General features: G+C 37.4%; 1 protein-coding gene across 1 annotated transcript in view; it reads right to left on the bottom strand.

Moving 5' to 3' along the window:
* Positions 1-21,477, bottom strand: part of LOC127442182 (coatomer subunit alpha) — a 26,445-nt gene extending 4,968 nt beyond the window's left edge. Inside the window, exons 1-27 of the mRNA XM_051700025.1 lie at positions 21,268-21,477; positions 20,598-20,711; positions 20,429-20,502; positions 20,268-20,348; positions 20,106-20,182; positions 19,862-19,971; positions 17,199-17,308; positions 16,922-17,021; positions 11,571-11,789; positions 11,335-11,485; positions 11,172-11,238; positions 8,374-8,449; positions 8,161-8,243; positions 7,793-8,018; positions 7,426-7,564; positions 7,148-7,310; positions 6,884-7,030; positions 6,596-6,785; positions 6,422-6,517; positions 6,238-6,326; positions 6,021-6,144; positions 5,240-5,329; positions 3,980-4,086; positions 3,719-3,868; positions 2,589-2,912; positions 2,388-2,498; positions 2,124-2,285 (exon numbers count right to left, since the gene is read on the bottom strand). Coding sequence (XP_051555985.1) covers positions 2,124-2,285; positions 2,388-2,498; positions 2,589-2,912; positions 3,719-3,868; positions 3,980-4,086; positions 5,240-5,329; positions 6,021-6,144; positions 6,238-6,326; positions 6,422-6,517; positions 6,596-6,785; positions 6,884-7,030; positions 7,148-7,310; positions 7,426-7,564; positions 7,793-8,018; positions 8,161-8,243; positions 8,374-8,449; positions 11,172-11,238; positions 11,335-11,485; positions 11,571-11,789; positions 16,922-17,021; positions 17,199-17,308; positions 19,862-19,971; positions 20,106-20,182; positions 20,268-20,348; positions 20,429-20,502; positions 20,598-20,711; positions 21,268-21,307 — 3,420 coding nt within the window. The 5' untranslated portion in view covers positions 21,308-21,477. The remainder of the gene's footprint in view (positions 1-2,123; positions 2,286-2,387; positions 2,499-2,588; positions 2,913-3,718; positions 3,869-3,979; positions 4,087-5,239; positions 5,330-6,020; positions 6,145-6,237; positions 6,327-6,421; positions 6,518-6,595; positions 6,786-6,883; positions 7,031-7,147; positions 7,311-7,425; positions 7,565-7,792; positions 8,019-8,160; positions 8,244-8,373; positions 8,450-11,171; positions 11,239-11,334; positions 11,486-11,570; positions 11,790-16,921; positions 17,022-17,198; positions 17,309-19,861; positions 19,972-20,105; positions 20,183-20,267; positions 20,349-20,428; positions 20,503-20,597; positions 20,712-21,267) is intronic.

Here is a 21,477-nt window from a genome sequence, read left to right as displayed (position 1 = left end):
GAACGAGACGTTGTGTCCCTCCTGCCACAACACTGAACTACCCACTGAAATGACCTTGTCTCGGCTCCTCAGCACAAAACCTGAATGAGTGGTTGTGAGCCAGCTCCTTTTGTATCCGTATGTCCGGGGGAGTGGTATGCAAATTCCACTGGCCTTTTCCCATTGGCCTTTTCTCAAAGATCAGAGGTGTTTGGGGCTTCCAAGAGTGACCCCTAGTGCCACTACATCGACACAACGTCTCATTCCCTCCATCAGGGAACGGAGGTTACGAAAGTAACCAAGACAATCCTATTGACTTGCATTAGACTTACATTTTGGTCTGTTTCTAGGAGCTTTTTTTTTTTGGAGTTTGAAAGTTATGGAACCCACTGACTTGCACTGGATTTAAATCTTGGTCTGTTTCTTGTGGCTTTTTTTTTTTTTTTTTGGAGCTTGAAAGTTATGGAACCCACTGACTTGCATTTTACTAAAATTTTGGTCTGTTTCTTGAAGCTTTTTTTGTTTTGTTTAAAAGTTATGGACCCATTGACTTGCATTGAACTTACATTTTGGTCTGTTTTTTGAAGTTTTTTGTTTTTTTTTAAGAGCTTGAAAGTTATTTGAACCCACTGACTTGTACTGGATTTAAATTTTGGTCTGTTTCTTGGGGCTTTTTTTTTTTGGAGCTTGAAAGTTATGGACCCCATTGACTTGCATTTTACTTACATTTTGGTCTGTTTCATGGAGCTTTTTTTGGAGTTTGGAAGGCAAGGAACCCATTGACTTGCATTGGACTTAATTTTGGTCTGTTTCATGAAGCTTTTTAAGAGCTTGAAAGTTATGGACCCCACTGATTTGCACTGTTTGAATCGACTTGAAATTTTTCAGATTGAACTAACTTACAGGGTCAATTTTGTTCCCAAAGTACACTGGTGGCCAAAAGTGTAGAATATTGTACAGATTTTGCTGTTTCTGAAGGAAATTGGATTACTTTAATTCACCAAAGTGGCATTCAACTGATTACAAAGTATATTCAGGACATTACTGATGTAAAAAACAGCACCATCACTATTTGAAAAAAGTTATTTTTGATCAAATCTAGACAGGCCCCATTTCCAGCAGCCATCACTCCAACATCTTATCCTTGAGTAATCATGCTAAATTGCTAATTTGGTACTAGAAAATCATTTGCCTTTATATCAAACACAGTTGAAAGCTATTTGGTTCGTTAAATGAAGCTTAACATTGTCTTTGTGTTTCTTTTTGAGTTGCCACAGTATGCAATAGACTGGCATGTCTTAAGGTCAATATTAGGACAAAAATGGCAAAAAAGAAACAGCTTTCTCTAGAAACTCATCAGTCAATCATTGTTTTGAGGAATGAAGGCTATACAATGCTTGAAATTGCCAAAAAAACCTGAAGATTTCATACAAAGGTGTACACTACAGTCTTCAAAGACAAAGGACAACTGGTTCTAACAAGGACAAAAAGAGATGTGGAAGAGTCTCTAGTTTGAGAAACAGACGCCTCACATGTCCTCAGCTGACAGCTTCGTTGAATTGTACCCGCTCAACACCAGTTTCATGTACAACAGTAAAGAGAAGACTCAGAGGTGCAGGCCTTATGGGAAGAATTGCAAAGAAAAAGCCACTTTTGAAACAGAAAAACAAAAAGAAAAGGTTAGAGTGGGCAAAGAAATACAGACATTGGGCAACAGATATTTGGAAAAGAGTGTTATGGATCTTAACCCCATTGAGCATTTGTGGGATCAGCTAGACAGTAAGGTGCGTGAGAAGTGCCCAACAAGACAGCCACATCTATGGCAAGTGCTACAGGAAGTGTGGGGTGAAATGTCACCTGAGTATCTGGACAAACTGACAGCTAGAATGCCAAGGATCTGCAAAGCTGTCATTGCTGCACGTGGAGGATTTTTTGATGAAAACTCTTTGAAGTAGTTTAAGAAGTTCTGCAAATTTTTTTCAAATTGTAATAGTAATTTTTCACATTATTAATGTGACTAGACATTGTGATCAGTTGAATGCCACTTTGGTGAATAAAAGTACCAATTTCTTTCCATAAGAGCAAAATCTGTACATTACAAACTTTTGGCCACCAGTTTATAACCCATACACATTATTTATTACCTGTTGTGCCACTTCTGGTTTGGGGCCCAGCTCGAGTAGACGGCGAGCAAATCCTGCAGCTGTTTTGAAGTTACGGAGTTTAAAAAAAAGATTGAGTGCTGTTCTCAATACTAATACCATGTGGACAGGCTGCAGACTGCAGTGTGTGAAATATGCTGCCATCTAATACACACACATAGAGGAGAAACATTATTATATGTAAAGACAACAAGTCCATTCACACTCATTAAATCCTCTATTTGAGAATAATCTAAGTACACATACCTCACACAGCCTCTTCTGTTGATCTAGTGAGTCTTTAGGAAGTTTCTTCCTCTCTGTCTCCATGGTGAGGCCAACAATATACTCTTTACAGATAGTGATCAGCTGCTGTGCCTGAGCGAAAGTAAAGTGGACATTTAATACTCAAAACTGGTACAAAACATTCAACTACTCCTGAATCAAAACCCCATAAAAAACACACACCTCTGCGATCTCTTGTTTGTTATCGACAACAAGCAGCGGTACAGATAGCAGAATGACTCTGAAACGTTCAACAGCTTCCTCAAAACGTCCTGCTGTGGTCAGCTGATAGCACTGCTGCAGACGTGAAATGAGGTCAGAGAGACGCAAGCCCACAGCAGGCAGGCCCCCTTTAGCCCCACTGTCCTTCCAATTCCTCTGAGGGTAACTGTGCAGGCACGGCAGAGACGGGAGGCCCAGGTAACAGGTGCGGCCTCGAGACAGAGTCTGCATGAAGAGATGCTTATAGGGCCCAAACTGAACCACACCGACCTGGTCGTGTAGTAACTGTGGAACACAGAGAATGAAAGTATGAGCGACAGCAAAGAAACATCAACTACATACAGGGTTCCCACTCCTGTTTACAAATTAATTTCCATGTATTTACAATGCCATTTCCAGTTGCTTTTGATTAATGGATTTCAAGAGAGAGGATTTTCAAAATTTATTTAATGGTGGTTGCTGAGCCAGTTTTCAATTTGTATGTCAGGTACCATTCCTTGGAATTATTAGATTTAACATTATAGAAATTTCAGTAACACTTTACAATAAGTTTCCATTCGTTAACATTAGTTCATGCATAAGGTATCATAAACTAACAACAAGCAATATACATTATATATATTTTTTTGTTAATGTTAGTTAATAGAAATACAGTTGTTCATTGTTAGTTCATAGCGCATTAACTTTTTATTTTAAAAATGTATTACTATTTGTTGAAATTAACATTAACGAGATTAATAAATGCTGTAATAGTATTGTTTATTGTTAGTTCATGTTAACTAATGTTAACAAATGGAACTTTAATGCAAAGTGTTACTAAAATTTTCATGAACTTTCAATGACTTTTAAGATTATATTAAATTTCCATTGCTTTTACAGGACAGGAAATCACTATTTTAAAATTCCCTGATATTTCCAGATTTTTCATGCCTGTGGGAACCCTGTACATTTCACTTTTGTAGTTCGTTCATTACTGTGTTTCTTCCAGCCTCAAATACCTTTGAGATATTTGAGGTAAGAAGTCAGTTTAGTGTTTGTCAAAGCCAACTGTGGGAAAGTTTGATTATTTAGGGTTGTTAAATCATCTTTACCCTCATAGCTGTTTCAAAGGATCCAGCTAGCATGTGATCCACAGCCAGCTGAGAGTTGTTGCACCACATTTGGGTGGGACTTGTGCCCTTAGTAGGTGGCACAAAGAAACCTTCTCCCTCTGCGCCACCTCCACCAACAGCAGGTACATCCTATTGAATGAGGGAAACACACAAATATATATATAGTTACTCTGATTATTATTCAAGACCAATTCCAGACATAGATGACGTTCAGCTCTTCATAATAGCCTGGGGACTCACCAGTTCTGGAGGGAGGTCCAGATCTTCCTCAACTTCCCAGCCTCCACCTTCCTCTTTCCCGATAGCTCCCTCATCTCCCAATCCCTCTTGAGCATCCATGAATCCATCTAAAAAGAGAAATCATGAGGGATGAGTGCAGAAATCTATGAAAGGACATTCAAGTGGAAGTTTTTCCACCCTTTTATCCATCAGGCAAAAATCTCAAATTAGATAGAATAAATAAGTAGCGGTGGGAAACGTAAGGAATGTAACGATGCTGATTCCTTAGGTTCCAGTAACGATTCCAGTTACTCTTTAACTACTTTTGAGGAAGAATTATTTGAAAATGAGAAATGCAATTCTTAATGGATTTACTGTCCTCTGCAGTATTTGCCAAATGGAGAAATCCTTTAAAGAAATAGTTCACCCAAAAATGAAAATTCTCTCATTATTCACTTACCCTGATGTCATCCCAGATGTGTATGACTGTCTTTCTTCAGCAGAACACAAATGAAGATTTTTAGAAGAAGCTAGATCTCTGTCAGGTCCTTATAATAGAATTACACGGTTGCCAGTACATCAGGGATGGCATCAAAGTAAGTGAATAATGAGAGCTTTTTCATTTTTGGGTGAACTATTCCTTTAAGATTTCTACAAAGCAGATATAACAAATAAGTAATACATTTCAAGGTGTGTTTGCCGACTTTTTAGAGACATAAATCCAATCCAATAATTGATCCTATCTAGGCTATAAGTAAAATAAAATTTAACAAACAAGAAATATGATTTGCAGATTGTGTTCTGTTGTCTAATGTTGAACTTAAAGCTTTTAAGACTTCTACAGTTCTTATTTAATTTCGAGTTGGACATTTAAACTTACACATCAGTGTACTATACCGGAATAGACCGTAAGCACCATATGTTTCGCGCTGTAGATTCAACAGAACCGGCTCATAAGAGTCATTAATTTGTGTGTTTTACGTTGTAAAGTCAGTAAGGGGCAGCGCCGCTGCTGCTGAAATGCGCTGCTAGAAACACCATCAGAGTATTTTAGTACAGTGTTTCATCCGCATCGGTAGAAAATTCATACAGGGGAACCGTTAACAGAACCGCAAGTCATGCAGATCATACGATTACGCTATTTTGTAAAGAATGGAACCGGTTCTTGTTTCCCAACCCTATAGATAAGTGATAGTAAAAGTTAAATACTTTGTTCAAACCGTTTAGCTCAAATATGTGCAATAGTAAATGTGATGCTTGTAGAGCAAGAAAAAGAAATACCTTCATCCAGATGAAGTTCTGCATCCTCTCCCCAGCCTTCTCCTCCTGGAGCATCCATATCCAGGTCAGCAACCATCTGTCCTGCTCGTCCTACTCAAAACACAAACACAGAGAAGTTATTCTTCCAATATTAGTTTTATCAAACTTCAGAGGTGCTTGTAAACCATAGGGATGGGACGATATATCAAATTTTGAATTTTGATGGAAGAACCATATCGAGGCAAAACTCAACCTTTAAAAATTTGCAACATTGTTTTCTGTCCATGTGATCATAAATTAAATGACACATCAAACATCATAATCACTTTATCGCTCGATTTTACCCATACTGTGCTTTATTCTACACTGTTTACAGGGTTCGCACAAGGTACTTAAAGTGCTTGAATTTAGCTTTTAGAAATTTAAGTACTGGAAAATCTGGAAAAATCACTTTGTTTTGTTGAAATATGCTTGATTTAAAAAAAATTCTTCTGTGTAAATGTGTCTCCATCGAAAATGAGATCCTGCACCCCACTTAGTGGCACTTATTGAATAATGCGTCTTTTAATATCCTTTCTGTTCTATATGTTCAAATAAAAAAAGGAATGTTAATTTTAATCACAAATAGTACAGATGCACACAAAAAAAATTCTCTCCTGTAACTAAATAAAAAAAATAAATAAAAAAATAACAAAACCTGAACCTCATTTCATATATCGAACCGAATTGTGAGATAACCACATTATCCCATCCCTAGTAAACCACTATGAGCTAGTAAGAGTACCCCAAGCCAGTCTGTCACCTTTGGCAGCAATGGCTCCCTCAAAGAAGCCCTTAGAGACAGTGAGCAGAGGCCAGTTAGTGTCCAGGGGGTTGATGGGAGGTGGTGGTTGCAACAGCTGAGCGTTGGGATCCACCTCTGGCACCTGCACATGAAAGGAATTCACCACTCAATCACTCTGGGCATCTACAAATGTTCATGGATGTTTGTCTCTGATGGCATAAAGAACAGATCATACCATTTCTTTCTCCAGGTCAAATGTCTCTTTAAGGGCCTCAGCCTCCTCATCCATCCCATGAGTGGCAGCAGTCAGGTAAGCCAAAGACTCTGAGAACATGCATGTTACAAACTGAGATTATGCTCGTATTCATTCCATATGTGGGATATGAGTTTGTACAGGAAGAAGCAGTGACAGCACTCACTCTGTCCACAATTCTTCAGGATTCGCACACGCTCACTGACATCACCCAGATAGAGCGCGCCCTGATAGTGCCCACTCATGTCCTTCCTTATCTCAGCTGTAACACAACCAGAAACCGCATTAAAACAATACTTAGGAATCCATTTCACACACATATTCACTTCTTCTCTCTCACCAATCTTCATCATCTTCCTCAGCTTGGCCAGGTTGCCAGTAATGAGGTACAAGAAGGTGAGCTTGTCGAAGTTCTTGGTTCTCTGGTAGCACATCTCCACAACCTGGTGATGACCCTGTAGAAGAGCAGCCTCGCCGAGACGCTCCCAACAGCTACGTTCATCCAGGGCTTTAGCAGCCTCCAGTGCCACCTGCAGGAACGGAAACACATCAAGCATGAACACCTCTATGCTGAAGTTTAATGGTGAACGTATTAATTTCAGCCTCTATGAAAGTCACTCCTGCATACCTCAATGTTTCCACACTCCAAGGCCAAACTAAAGCGAGTCTTCTCATCCTTTACGAAGTGTAGTGCAACCTCTGGATAACCCTTCTTCTGCAGGTAGGCAATGATGGACTGGCCTACCAGTTTAGCATTACGCACCATATGAAGAACCTGAGGAATTTATGAGTAGAAAAACATAAATCATTAAGATTAAGAGGTGGATAACAAATTCTATCTAGAAGCAGAAAAAAAAAGATGCGATTTACGTTGTGCAGAATACACACTAACCTCTTCGTATTTGCGATTGACCAGAGCCAGTTTGAATTTGTACTCTGTGGGGTCAATGTTGAGCACTCGTGGTCTGCAATCACGATCCAGACAGTAGACACTGTTGCCCCTAACTCTTGTCACGTAGATTGGTAGATCCAATGTACGGATTATACCATGATCACTGAGAAAAAAATATTTATTTGAAACAATCCATTTTCTTGCAAAAATAGCTAAAATGGCACAACAGTAAGTTTTATCAGTAGATTTAGTTGCGTGTATGGCTGTTGGTGCAGTACCCGGAGGTGAGAGCATATTTGATGTGGTTGGAGGTGGTGTAGATGAAGACTTCATTCTCGGCCCAGGCACCGCTCTTCACTCTAATGTTCTCATGGATGTTGCATAGGCTTTCCAACTTCTTGTTGCAGATCATGATGGCTGAAAAGGCCAGAGCAGAGGGTCAGATATGTTTATGCAACCAAATAGAGATCTGATCGTCTAGATGTAGAACATTGGCTAAATATAGAAAATTAATCAAAAGTTTATCATTGATATTGAAAATGTATTTTTTCAGATAAATATCGATATCATTTTATTGTCCAGCCCTATAATTTAGAGCAGATTCATGATTGCTATGCATTCAATCAACTAGAGGGTTTGCAGTACCGTGTTTGGCCAGCAGAGCCACATGGTTGGCATCAGTGCTCCACACCACATATTTGACTTTAGCAATTTTAACTGTGGCGAGGGAGCGCTTCTGCTGCACGTCAAATAGAGTGACTCCTTCAGCATCCCGCAGCAACAAGGATCCTGTTCCAGCGTAGAAGATCTCCTCACAACTCGGTACCTGTACCTTCTTCACAATCTCGTTCTTCAGGTTCTTTATCAGCAGCTGGGGTGGAAAAGAGTAAGGATCAAGAAAAAATAAATAAAACTTGATTATACATGTATGCATGTCTGATTACACTAATTATGACTCACTTATAGATTCAAACCTATTCAATTTTAACAGCATGTTATAGCCAATCACTTACTGAGTGCATGCGATCAAGCACGGCGAACCGGTTCCTGGCAACCCAAACTGCAGTCAGGCCAGAGGAGCGCTTCCCCTCAGGAGCTAAAAACAATCAGACAAATACTGAACAACTATGCAAGACCTAAAACTGCTCAGCAAGTTGTTAAGTACATGAAATTAAAGACTTCGGTGATTGGTTTTGGAAATCAGAGTACAAATGGCAAAATGTTACCATCAGGATTCTGTGTGTCACTCTCTCTGGGAATGGAGTACAGGTCGTATGTGCTGTTTTCCAGGTTAGTTGCTCTCTGGAGGATAAGAGGAATGAAATTAACAAATACACATACAGTGCTGTGAAAACATATTTGCCCCATCCTGATTTCTTCTGTTTTTGTGTATATCTCATACTAAAATGTTACATAAAATAAAGACAATCTGAGTAAATACAAAATACAGTTTTTAAATGATAATGTTATTTATTGAAGCAAAAAAGTTATCAAATACTAACTGGGCCTGTATGAAAATGTATTTGCCCCCTTAGTTACTAAATCCCCAAATCTATGAAACTGCATTCATAATGGGGTTCAGCAGGACTAGACACACACAGACCTGATTACTGCCAGCACTGTTCAATCAAATCAACACGTAAATAGAAATTTTTCAGCAGCATGAAGCTGGCTAAAAGGTCTCATCCAGTACCACACTATGTCAAGGTCGAAAGAAATTCCAGAAATGAGCAGGAAAAAGGTGACTAAAATACATCTCTCTGGAAAAGGTTACAAAGCTATTATTTCAAAGGCTCTGGGACTCCAAAAAACCACAGTGAGAGCCATTATCCCCAAATGAAGAAAACTTCCAGAAGTGACCGAACTTCCAAAATTCCTCCAAGAGCACAGCGACGACTCATCCAGGAAGTCACAAAAAAGCCAAGAACAACATCCAAGGAACTGCAGGCCTCTCTCACATCAATAAAGTTCACTGTTCATGACTCCACTATCTGAAAGACACGGCCAAAAATGCCAGAGTGGCGATCCGAAAACCATTGCAAAACCCAGAAGATTATTAAGGCTCGTCGAAAGTTGAACTGTTTGGAAGACAGGGGTCCTGTTACATCTGGCTTAAATCAAACCTAGAATTCCACAAAAACAACATCATACCTATGGTCACGCATGGTGGTGGTAGTGCGATGGTGTGGGGATGCTTTGCTGCTTCAGGGCCAGGGCGACTTGCAATTATTGAGGGAAACATGAATTCTGCTTTCTACCAGAAAATCCTAAAGGAGAATGTCCGAAACTCGATTATGCAGCAAGACAATGATCCAAAGCATAGGAGTAAGTCCACCTCTGAATGGCTCAAGAGAAGCTAAATTAAAGTTTTGGAGTGACCTAGACAAAGTCCTGACTTGAACCCGATTGAGATGCTGTGGCAGGACCTTAAAATGGCAGTTCATGCTTGAAAACCCTCCAATGTGGCTGAACTAAAGCATTTCTGCAAAGAAGAGTGGGCCAAAATTCCACCACAGTGTTGTGAAAGACTGATCTCCAGTTATCAGAAGCGTTTAGTTGCAGTTATTGCTGCTAAAGGTGGCACAACCAGCTATTAAGTTTAAGGGGGCAGTTAGTTTTTCACATGGGTGATATACAGATGTGCTCAAAAGTTTGCATACCCTGGCAGAAATTTTGAAATTTTGGCATTGATTTTGAAAATATGTCTGATCATGCAAAAAAACTGTCTTTTATTTAAGGATAGTGATCATATGAAGCCATTTATTATCACATAGTTGTTTGGCTCCTTTTTAAATCATAATGGTAACAGAAATCACCCAAATGGCCCTGATCAAAAGTTTACATACCCTTGAATGTTTGGCCTTGTTACAGACACACAAGGTGACACACACAGGTTTAAATGGCAATTCAAGGTTAATTTCCCACACCTGTGGTTTTTTAAATTGCAATTAGTGTCTGTGTATAAATAGTTTGTTAGCTCTCACATGGATGCACTGAGCAGGCTAGATACTGAGCCATGGGGAGCAGAAAAGAACTATCAAAAGACCTGCGTAACAAGGTAATGGAACTTTATAAAGATGGAAAAGGATATAAAAATATATCCAAAGCCTTGAAAATGCCAGTCAGTACTGTTCAATCACTTATTAAGAAGTGGAAAACTCGAGGATTTCTTGATACCAAGCCAAGGTCAGGTAGACCAAGAAAGATTTCAGCCACAACTGTCAGAAGAAATGTTCAGGATACAAAGAAAAACCCACAGGTAACCTCAGGAGAAATACAGGCTGCTCTGGAAAAAGACGGTGTGGTTGTTTCAAGGAGCACAATACGACGATACTTGAACAAAAATTAGCTGCATGGTCGAGTTGCCAGAAAGAAGCCTTTACTGCGGCAATGCCACAAAAAAGCCCAGTTACAATATGCCCGACAACACCTTGACACACCTCACAGCTTCTGGCACACTGTAATTTGGAGTGACGAGACCAAAATAGAGCTTTATGGTCACAACCATAAGCGCTATGTTTGGAGAGAGGTCAATTGGGAAATTAACCTTTAACTGCCATTTAAACCTGTGTGTCACCTTGTGTGTCTGTAACAAGGCCAAACATTCAAGGGTATGTAAACTTTTGATCAGGGCCATTTGGGTGATTTCTGTTATCATTATGATTTAAAAAGGAGCCAAAGAACTATGTGATAATAAATGGCTTCATATGATCACTATCCTTAAATAAAATACATTTTCTTTGCATGATCAGTCATATCAAACTTTTTGAGCACAACTGTAGGTGTTGGATAACTTTTTTGCTTCAATAAAAATAAATTATATTTGAAAACTGTATTTTGTGTTTACTCAGGTTGCCTTTGTTTTATGTTATATCTCATGTGAAGATCTAAAACAATTTAGTGAAAAATAGAAAAACAAAAATCAGGAAGGGGCAAATACTTTTTCACAGCTATGTATTTACCTAGATAAAGAACATTAACAGGACAGACTTCAGTCTCATCTATGCAATTCTACATTACTCACAGTGCACAACAGCACAGCATTTTCTGCAGGATTGTAGGACATGCTGAACACTGGGAATTTTGATCCACTAAGAATGTAAAAGAGACATTTGACACGAGTTGAATTATACTATACCTTTTGGAGAAACATCAACATTCACTTCAAAAGACAGAAATCCACACACCTGCGGAGCTGCATGACGGCCGTATCCTTACTGCTATTGAAATCAAGCTGACGCAGGAAACGATCTTTTACATAGTACAGCATGTTACCGTACACGGCATAGGCTGGACGCTCCCGTTCTAGCTTAAACACTAGCATCCCACTGTCATGACCTGAGACGGAGACAAAATTACAATTCAATGCACTGTATTTCTAAACCAAAACCACTTATCTAAATAATTGCAACTTGTAACCTACCAGCAGCAAACAGGTTGAGATTGGGATGAGCTCCCAGCACCCAGAAACGGTCGTGGTCTCTGCGGAATGTTTGGACACCTGTCCTCTTGGACATGTCCCACACGCGGATGCTCTTGTCCTCAGAGTTGGACAGGATAAGTTCCTGACGAGGGTGGAACACAGCACATGACACATTGTTGTAGTGCCCCCTGCAGGTGTCCAACTCCCAAGCTTTTGACTCTGCAAAATAAAACAGGAAGGATTTATTGACAAAAAACACTTCTTTAAAATGCTAAATTTTTCAGTAAACATTTTTTTTCTATACATGTAATACCCACAAACGCTTTTGGATACAAACACAAAGTAACATTTTTTTATTACAGCAACTTTTCAAAACAGAACAATGAGATTGTGAACACTTGCCGCTCAAATTAAAATATTCGTGAAATTTAAGATATAAAAAATACACATTTGAATGCTTAAATGTGTGCCTGATATTTGGATGTGTGCCAAGCACTTACGATGACTTATGGGCTGTTCAGACCGATCTCATTCTTGAGCTAAATCAGATGTAGTGAAATGCATAAAACAGAATGCAGGAGTCTCGAGATGCATTTTAAATAGTGCCCGACCGATATATTGGTATCGGCGTATATGTTTACCGAGACAGTTAAGTTAAATGGTGCGGTGTTATGCAGTGTCTTTTCGGTAAGTTGCTAACTAGTTTGTGAAATTCATACTGGAAAGTGAATAACCAATGACCCCATCATTGTCCCTTTTCAATATAACAAATATAATGTTAATCCTGTCCCTGACAACCATATCACATCTGTTTGTTATGTTAGCCAGCTATAGTTTGTCAGTGCAGTAAGTAATGTAGCAGATTGAAAGGTAAACTTCAGCGCATCTTTTTGCTGCTCAGCAGACAACGGTGTGGTGGTGGATTGTGTCTGTCGAGTGTTGATTTCACGCTACGTTGTTACCTAGTTGGTGAGACGCAATGCTGGAAAGTAAATAAAGTCCATCTTTTGCTCTCCGTGACAACGAGCTCATAGCTAACAAGCTAACCACGTAGCTACTTTCATCCCTTGTCAGTTGAGTGGAAACTAATGTATTAACATGTATTCACCAAACTGTTTTGTTCAGGATTCACAGTTTGGTACAACCTTCAACCGAACAATTCCAGTCGTTGCAGTTATAAAATGTAATATTTAAAAGTCTGGTTTTCCACCGTTGAAAGTTTCCCCTGAAATTGTATATCAGAATACGGTGTAACACTGCTGCTTTATTAATATAGTCAGCATTTGACTAATACTAAACATACAGTACTGATGCTTATTTAGCTATTTATTTTATTTGAATTTGTTCTTTATTTTAATGGTCAGCATTGGACTGATACTAAACAGTACTGATGTTTATTTAGCCATTTATTTTATTTGAATGTATTATTTATTTAAAACAAATCAAATCAAATCACTTTTATCGTCACACAACAATATACACAAGTGCAATAGTGTGTAAAATTCTTGGGTGCAGTTCCGAGCAACATAGTAGTCGTGACAGTGATGGGACATACACCAATTTACGATAAACATCAGATTTACAACACAATTTAAAATCTAATATACACATAATTACACATAACACAATATACAAATAATAACATACAATGTACAGTATACAATACACCTTTTTCTTTTTTTTTTCCAAATGGTCAGCAATTGATTTATACTAAACAGTACTGATGTTTATTTAGCTATTTATTTTTATTTTTATTTATTCTTTATTTTAATGGTCAGCATTGACTGATACTAAACATACAGTACTGATGTTTATTTAGCTATTTATTTTATTTGAATATATTCTTTATTTTAATGGTCAACAATTGACTTATACTAAACAGTACTGATGTTTATTTAGCTATTTATTGTATTTTTATTTATTCTTTATTTCAATGGTCAGCAACTGACTGATACTAAATAGTACTGAAGTTTATAAGCAATTTATTGTATTTTTATTTATTCTTTATTTTAATGGTCAGCATTGGACTGATACTAAACAGTACTGATGTTTATTTAGCTATTTATTTTATTTGAATATATTCTTTATTTTAATGGTCAGCAACTGACTTATACTAAACAGTACTGATGTTTATTTAGCTATTTATTGTATTTTTATTTATTCTTTATTTCAATGGTCAGCAACTGACTGATACTGAACATACAGTACTGATGTTTTTAAGCAATTTATTGTATTTTTATTTATTCTTTATTTTCTCAGTGTTCATTTCTAGAATTTGTTGACAATGTATAATAGTAATAATGTCAAATATTCTTTGATAAAAAATATTTAAGAAAGCAGCCTTCTGAGTACCTTTGCATAGTCATATCGGTGCAAAATCGGTGAACAATCCACATAGAAAAGGTCTGTTTTCATTCCAGCTCAAAAATGAACTATATCGGCCATCTGTGTATTTTCCCCCTCTAAAATCGGTATCGGTCTCAAAAATCCCATATCGGCAGGGCTCTAGTTTTAAATGCTGAATTTCCTTTTAAATTGATACAGGATTTTTTTTAAAAATGCATCACCCCTCCAACGAGATGCAGAAGAAAAAAAAAACAGCTAGACACTGCACAATAGTCAAATACAGCATCTAGCGCATGTTTTCATTGAAAAAGACGGACATGTTTGGAGTGAATGGTCCCATAGGTGAAGGTCTTTGGCAGTTGAGTCTCGACTCTGCCTTGACTTGCTCTTATGAGTGTCAATCTTTTGACTATCAATTTCCACACTTTTGTTAAAGGGATAGTTCACCCAAAAAAAAATAAAAAATTCTCTCATCATTTACTCACCCTCATGCCATCTAAGATCTGTAAGACTTACTTTCTTCTGCAGAACACAAACAAAGAATTTTAGAAGAATATCTCAGCTCGGTAGTTCCATACAATGCAAGTGAATGGTGATCAAGATTTTTGAAGCATCAAAAAAGTCAGCATAAACATATTCCATCAGACTCCAGTGGTTTAATCCATGTCTTCTGATGTGTTTGTTCAGGGTGAGAACAGACCAAAATGTAACTCCTTTTTAACTGTACATCTTGACAGCAGTCTCCTAGGCAATCATGATTTCAAGCTTGATTACACTTCCTATAGCGCCATCTAGCGCTCTGCGTATTCGTCAAATCTGCGTATTAATCGAGCATGAAATCATGATCGTGCCCAGACTGCAATGGCAAGATGTACAGTGAAAAAAGTAGTGCTGCCCCCTAATAGTCAACCAAACGTTAGTCGATGAGAAGAGTCTTGGTCGACCAAGTTTTGATTGGTCGCCAAAAAAAAAAAAAAAAAAAAAAACGATGAACACCGCTGGTTGGACGCTAGGTGGTACTATGGGGCAATTTTCGTTAAGCAGGGTTAGGGTTAAGCCTACACAATAAAGTAACCTTGATTTCAAACTTTGAACTTTATTTTTATTTATTTTAACAAAAAATTAAAATCAAACTGGAAAAAAATTAAGTGCAATTAAAATGTGTTGCTCTGTGAAGGACAACATCTCTCTGGCAAAGAACCTACTTCATCCATGCATTCTCTACCGGTCGGGTATTTTGTTGTCTGGGAAAATATTTTCACAATATGTGTGTGAATAAATTAGTTTTGTTCCCTCCTTCACAATATATATATATATATATATATATATATATATATATATATATATATATCGCAATATCCAATTACATCGGCAACCCCCTGGGTGAGGGATCGGTGAATATTCTTGCTTTAGTGATTTTGCACTGAAAATTACATTTATTTAAAAAACGAAAAACTTAAATATATTTCTAAATTCAATTTGCACTCCAAACCAAATGAAAAAGCAATTAAAATAATGAAGTGATCAAAAAAATAATATATATAAGTAACCTTCCATTTACCATCAGGCAAGTCACAAATGAAGACATAAAAACAATTATAAACAATTATAAATGTAAAAATAATAATTATAATGATGATAATATTCACTGAAATATAAATCATGGTTCGAGGTGAATGTGTTTTTGTATTATTTTATGTTTTAATTACAGATATATAGGCTGCAGAGTTGCATTCACAGTGAACTGCTCTGTGGAAATAAAGCGAACTGAACTCAAAGCACCTCCTGAACTGAGATGTCTCAGGTCATTTGCAGCACTCATAGACGAAACTGTTCTTGCAAAAAATAAAAATATATTTCAGAAGACAGAAACAAAGAGTGAGAACCTTTTACATGCGTGTGTTCCACGAGTCTGCACGCCTCCGTATCAGCATCATACATGCGTATAGACTCTTTTCTGTCATCTGTTCTTAATAATATAATAAAATGTGTTTCTTCTTCATGTGTTTCGTCTATGGCAAATTATTTGCAATATTAATTTGATAATAATAGCCTAATAATAATAATAATAATAATAATAATTGTATATATTAATGGGAAAACGAGCCGAATATCATCTTGACATCGTCAAAGGCATCAGCTATTGGCGATCACTCTGATCATAGTCGATCTCCGAGATCATCATCTGTTGGTAAAACCCTAATGTGCATTTCTCTCTATAAATTAACAAAATGTTCAGAAAGTCTCCTTGCTGGTTTCAGAATCATTACCGCTTTTGCCAGTGTTGCTGCAACTCGCTTCGTGAGTGCACCTGTAAAATTTATATTTATAGTTTAGTATTTCTCTGTATTGTAGAACAGTGTTAGCAATGTTACTTATAACATTCTTTCTCAGCCCTGGAACTCAAACCATATTCTGATGCCCCTCAACATATATATATTTAAGTAATTAAATTAATATCATAAACGTGCGACAACTAGTCGACTAATAGCTTAAACTAACGCCTACTAGTCGACTAGGAAAACCTAGAAATAGTTAGTTATATTTTGGTATTTTCTCACCCAAAACCACCTGAATTGCTTCAGAAAACATGGATTAAACCACTGGCGACTGATGAATTACTTTTATGCTGATTTAATCTCCTTTTTGGAGCTTGAAAGGCCTGGTCACCATTTACTTGCATTTTATGGACCTACAGAGCTGAGATATTCTTCTAAAATTCTTCATTTTGTTCAGCAGAAGAAAGAAAGACATACTCATCTGGGATGGCATGAGGGTGATGAGAGAATTTTCACTTTTGGGTGACCTATCCCTTTAACAACCTGATTCGTTACTGACTGGTTTATATTGATTTGTTGCGCCCTCTTGTGGACATAGGAGACCACATCATGTATTGTTGATTTTTCCCTTTCCCTGAAATAACATCTTTAAAGTTTGAATATAATTAGGATTTTGGTAATATTTCAGTAAAAATTTAGGTTTTTCAGCCCTGTTGACAGCCCTACCGTTCATCCTCCAGATCTTGACTTGACGGTCATCTGCTCCTGATACAATGAGAGGCATGCTGGGATGGAAGGCTGCCCAGTTTACTCCTCTATCATGACCCTGAGAACAGAGCAAATACAAACATTTATTCATTCGCATAGTCACTCATCCATTTGATCATTCATTTGTTTGTTTATTCATTCATTTCATTCAACTTTCAAAAACCAACAGACCTCATTTCAAAACACAAAAAATGGGGTCTGACTTATTTTCAGATCAATGACATGATATTCTTACCTCCAGAACATGTTTCACTACTGCATCAGAGGCCCCAAACAGGTCGACCCCAGAGATGCCGCGCACCTCTGTGTCCACAGCACCTGGAGACAGGTTCTTCTTTCTCAGACCTGGAAGCAACATATACAGTCCCGACACACACAAGGGAGATGTTTACAAGTTACACAGGAATACCCACATACCAGGGAGGGAAGAGAGAGGAACAACATTAAAACAGCTACTCTTTGCAAAAACAGTCATAGTAAAAATGTTGTTGGACTGCTAAACATTTACAGGTACTAGAAAACAAACACAACATACTTCCTCCATTTGTTCTAAACCTAAGTTAAGGAACTATAGTACATTTTACCATAAGCAACACCACCTAATTGATAAAGACAACAATTAAAACCTTTAAAGATAGTCAGAAATGAAAATTCTGCCATCATTTGTTCACCCTCATGTTCACCTGTATGACTTTCTTTTTTCTGTGAAACCCAAAAAGAGATGTTAGAATATTAGTAACTTACAGCCTCAGTCACCATTCACTTTTATTATAGGAGGAAAATAATTGTGACTGCAGCTGTCAGTTCTTAAAATTCCGCCTAACATCTCCCTTTGTGTTCCATGGAAGATAAGAAAGTAATATGTATTTGGAACAACATGAGGGTGAGTAAATGGCAGAATTTTCATTTTTGGGTGAACTATCCCTTTAATTCAAATTGGCATTACAGAAAGTTCTATAAAAAAAAGAAAAAAGAAAAAAAAAAAAAAAGAAAATCTGATTGGGGTGAATTAATGTAATCAATGAAAGAGAGATAATCAGCTTCACTCAGGTCAGGACACAGAGGAATGTTTAAAGGAAATGAAAGCAGAATGTGTGTCTGTGATCCAAGCACTACAAACAGGTCCTGAATGCATAAAAGTCCAAAAAGAGGTGAGCTAGCAACCAATGTACAGATGTGTATGTTTCCGGAGGGGCATGGGAGCTTTACAGGAAGTGAGCAGGGATGGAACTGACTGGTTGATTGAATGGTGGTGGAGCGTGTCAAAATGTACTCTGGAGGGGCAATTGGCGTGAGGAGTGAGATATACTCATGCATTTGTTAGTGCATTGTAATGAACTGATAGATGGCTTCAATCATGCTATCAAGCAATGTTAAGTGTAATTTAATGATTAAATGACAAATCTTTTTTCATGTTACTAATCTAAGACTTACATGATGTAAAGAGATGCAGTATATACTTCACAATACTGCAATTTAGAACCATATATTTAACCATTAAATATTTGAAAAGATCAAATCAAAGCTAGGGATACATATAATACTGTTGTTTATGTTAGAAATAGGGGATAATTATGCACAGTAATGTGCGTGTAATAAGTGACAAGGTCATAGAATTTTGTTAAGATTTCTTCCAAAAGGTGTTAAAGCGGTCAATGCACCTGTCAGTCAAACATGCACAATACCAAAAGAGAACTCCACTAAAACTTAGGTGTCAATATTTCACACAATTACATTGCATGTCTTTATATGGTCCATGCAGCCGTTTTACATTAGAAAATTGTATGAGAAAAATGAACTTCCCCAGCTTTCATTTGTATGTGAGGGAAAGCGATGGCTGAGAGCAAGAACATTGTGCATTTTCTGTACTGTGTACTAAGGGTTTAGGAAAGAGAAGTGTTTTTGGACAGTGCAGACAGAAGCAGGTTAAATGGTCAATGAGCAAGAAAGGTGTTGAGCAATGAAATCAAAGGAGAACAATTTCATTAATACATGCAAAATTACAAAAACACCTCTAAAAATCTCCTTCCTTAAGACAAAATTTTGAACAGGTGCTCATATGCAAATAAAGGAATATTCAGAGTTTAAAACAAGTTGAGCTCAAACGACAGCATTTGTGGCATAATATTGATTACCACAAAAATTAATTTTGAAAAAAAAAAAAAAATGCAAAAATCTGAGTGACAGTGAGGCACTTACAATGAAAATGAATGGGGCCAATCCATAAACCTTAAAATACTCACTATTTCAAAAATATAGCCACAAAACGTAAACAATATGTGTGTTAACATGATTTTAGTATTATAAAATCGCTTACCTACCTTTTCTATGTAAAATTAAAGCCAATTTTACAACTTCGTTGCCATGACAATGTCAAAAAAATCCTACATCCTTAAAACGACTGTATAAATGTCAATTTAAACAACTTTACAACTCAAATAATATATGAGTTTCAACCAAAGAATTAATGTAAGTGCTGTTATAAAATTGTAAACTTCACATTTCTGCCTTTAAACCCTCCAAAAAGTGGCCCCATTCACTTCCATTGTAAGTGCCTCACTGTAACCTTGATATTTGTCTTTTTTTAAAGAAAAGGAGGGATGAGTCAAAATGCAAAAAATGCTGTCAATTGAGTTTAACTTGTATTAAACTGGGAACATTCCTTAGATTTAGAGGGTTCAGTATCAATCATTAGAAACTGTTACATTGTTACAATGTTACAGAGCATGAGAGGTGTTTTTGCTTAAGAGCCCACAGAGTTTGTTCTGTACACACTGTAGAAAGAGGAGATGAGAAAGAGTACGCCATTTGGCAGCTTTTCTCTTTCTCAATCTTCTCCCTCCATTCCCACCTCCCCAGTCTTCCCAAACCACTCCATCCTGTCCCACACCTCCTCACCGGAAATATCCCACACGCGCACAGTCTGATCCAGGCTGGCCGACACCACCAGGTCCTCAGAGGGGTGGAACTGAGCGCACATCACATAGTGATTGTGTCCGGTCAGCACACTGTAGAAAGGCGAGAACATGTGAGACTCAGTTTCAACATTATAATAAAGTAATATTATTAAAATATTGCTCAGATCAGAGAAAACACTTTGAATAGACTACCAATATGCACTTAAAAAGATTCAACTATTTACCATACACATGTCCTGGACTGCCAGTTCCAAATGCGGATGGTCTGATCGTCTGAGGCACTCAGGATCCAGGGATACTCCTGAAGAAGAGAAATGGAAGCTTAAGTTTTTGTGCCATCATTGATTTATTAAAAAGTGTCAACAAGTTAACAGTGCCGTGCTCACATGGTGGAAGAAGGTTGTGCGTATGTAGTCAAGATGTCCAAGAAGAGTGAAAAGACATCGACGTAGCTTGTAGTTCCACACCTAGTAATCAGAGTCAAACAATTCAATTCAGTCAAACACAGGGGAACATTTTTACTTGGCATTAAATGAAGGAAGCAAACCTTGATCTTGTAATCATCTCCTCCAGACACAAACAGAGGCTGCTGCTTATGGAAGTCAATCCCTCTGACTGGACCTAAATGGCAATTTATAACATCATTAAAAATCCAAACAAATGACAAGAGGCAATACAATCATTAATTCGCAGAGGATTAGCTGTCTGTTCTATACCATCATGCTCGTCAAACTTGTCGATGAGAGTGCACATGCGATAGTCCCAAAGCTGGATGACACCATTATGAAGACTGGCGAGAATCCAGGGCCGCTTTGGGTGGAAACTCAACCCTAAAGGAGGGAAAAGGCAAAACACTCAGTATATATGTGTAAAAGTATATATATATATATATATATATATATATATATATATATATATATATATATATATATATATATATATCACCCTCTCTTTCATTATAATTAAGACAATTCATAAGAGATTATGGACGCTCTATATTTGAGTCAGCATAGGTCAACTTTATCATCAACCATAAACTAATATTATAAAGGTAAAGGTAATGTCTTAAGTGTGCCCACAAAAAGGAAGTATGGAAACTACAGAGACGTTAAATGTGCACAAGTCTTATATAAATATTTCTTGCAATATCTCCGGCTAACAATTAAGAGCTTTATGCTAACGGCAACTGACATACTGTAAGCAGCAAGAATTGAATGGTGAACCCTGATGGAAAAGAATATAGCCTATATCGAAACAATTCTACAATGATATCTGAACTGTATCGTTATAAGGCGATTTATATCAGACATAGATGTACATGAAAGTGCTGCATTAATTCCCGTATACAGAACAGTCAAGTGAAGTTAGCTCGAGAAGACATCTTACCTTTCACTCGGGCCGACTTTGTCTCAAATTTGGTCAACATTTCCAATGACAATAAGAGCCGACTAGGAATGCGTTATGTTTGAAGATATATATCAGTTTACGTTAACTTTAATCCTTAAATCATTCCCCGGTAGGATGGTATTTTGCGTGTGTTCTTCTGCAGCTTCACTTCCGTAGCTGACACGTCACGAATCCACTCAATCCCTGCCG

Source organism: Myxocyprinus asiaticus, chromosome 6 (genome assembly GCF_019703515.2).
Source record: "Myxocyprinus asiaticus isolate MX2 ecotype Aquarium Trade chromosome 6, UBuf_Myxa_2, whole genome shotgun sequence".
Classification (NCBI taxonomy): Eukaryota; Metazoa; Chordata; class Actinopteri; order Cypriniformes; family Catostomidae; genus Myxocyprinus; species Myxocyprinus asiaticus.
This window is presented reverse-complemented; position numbering and strand designations above follow the sequence as displayed.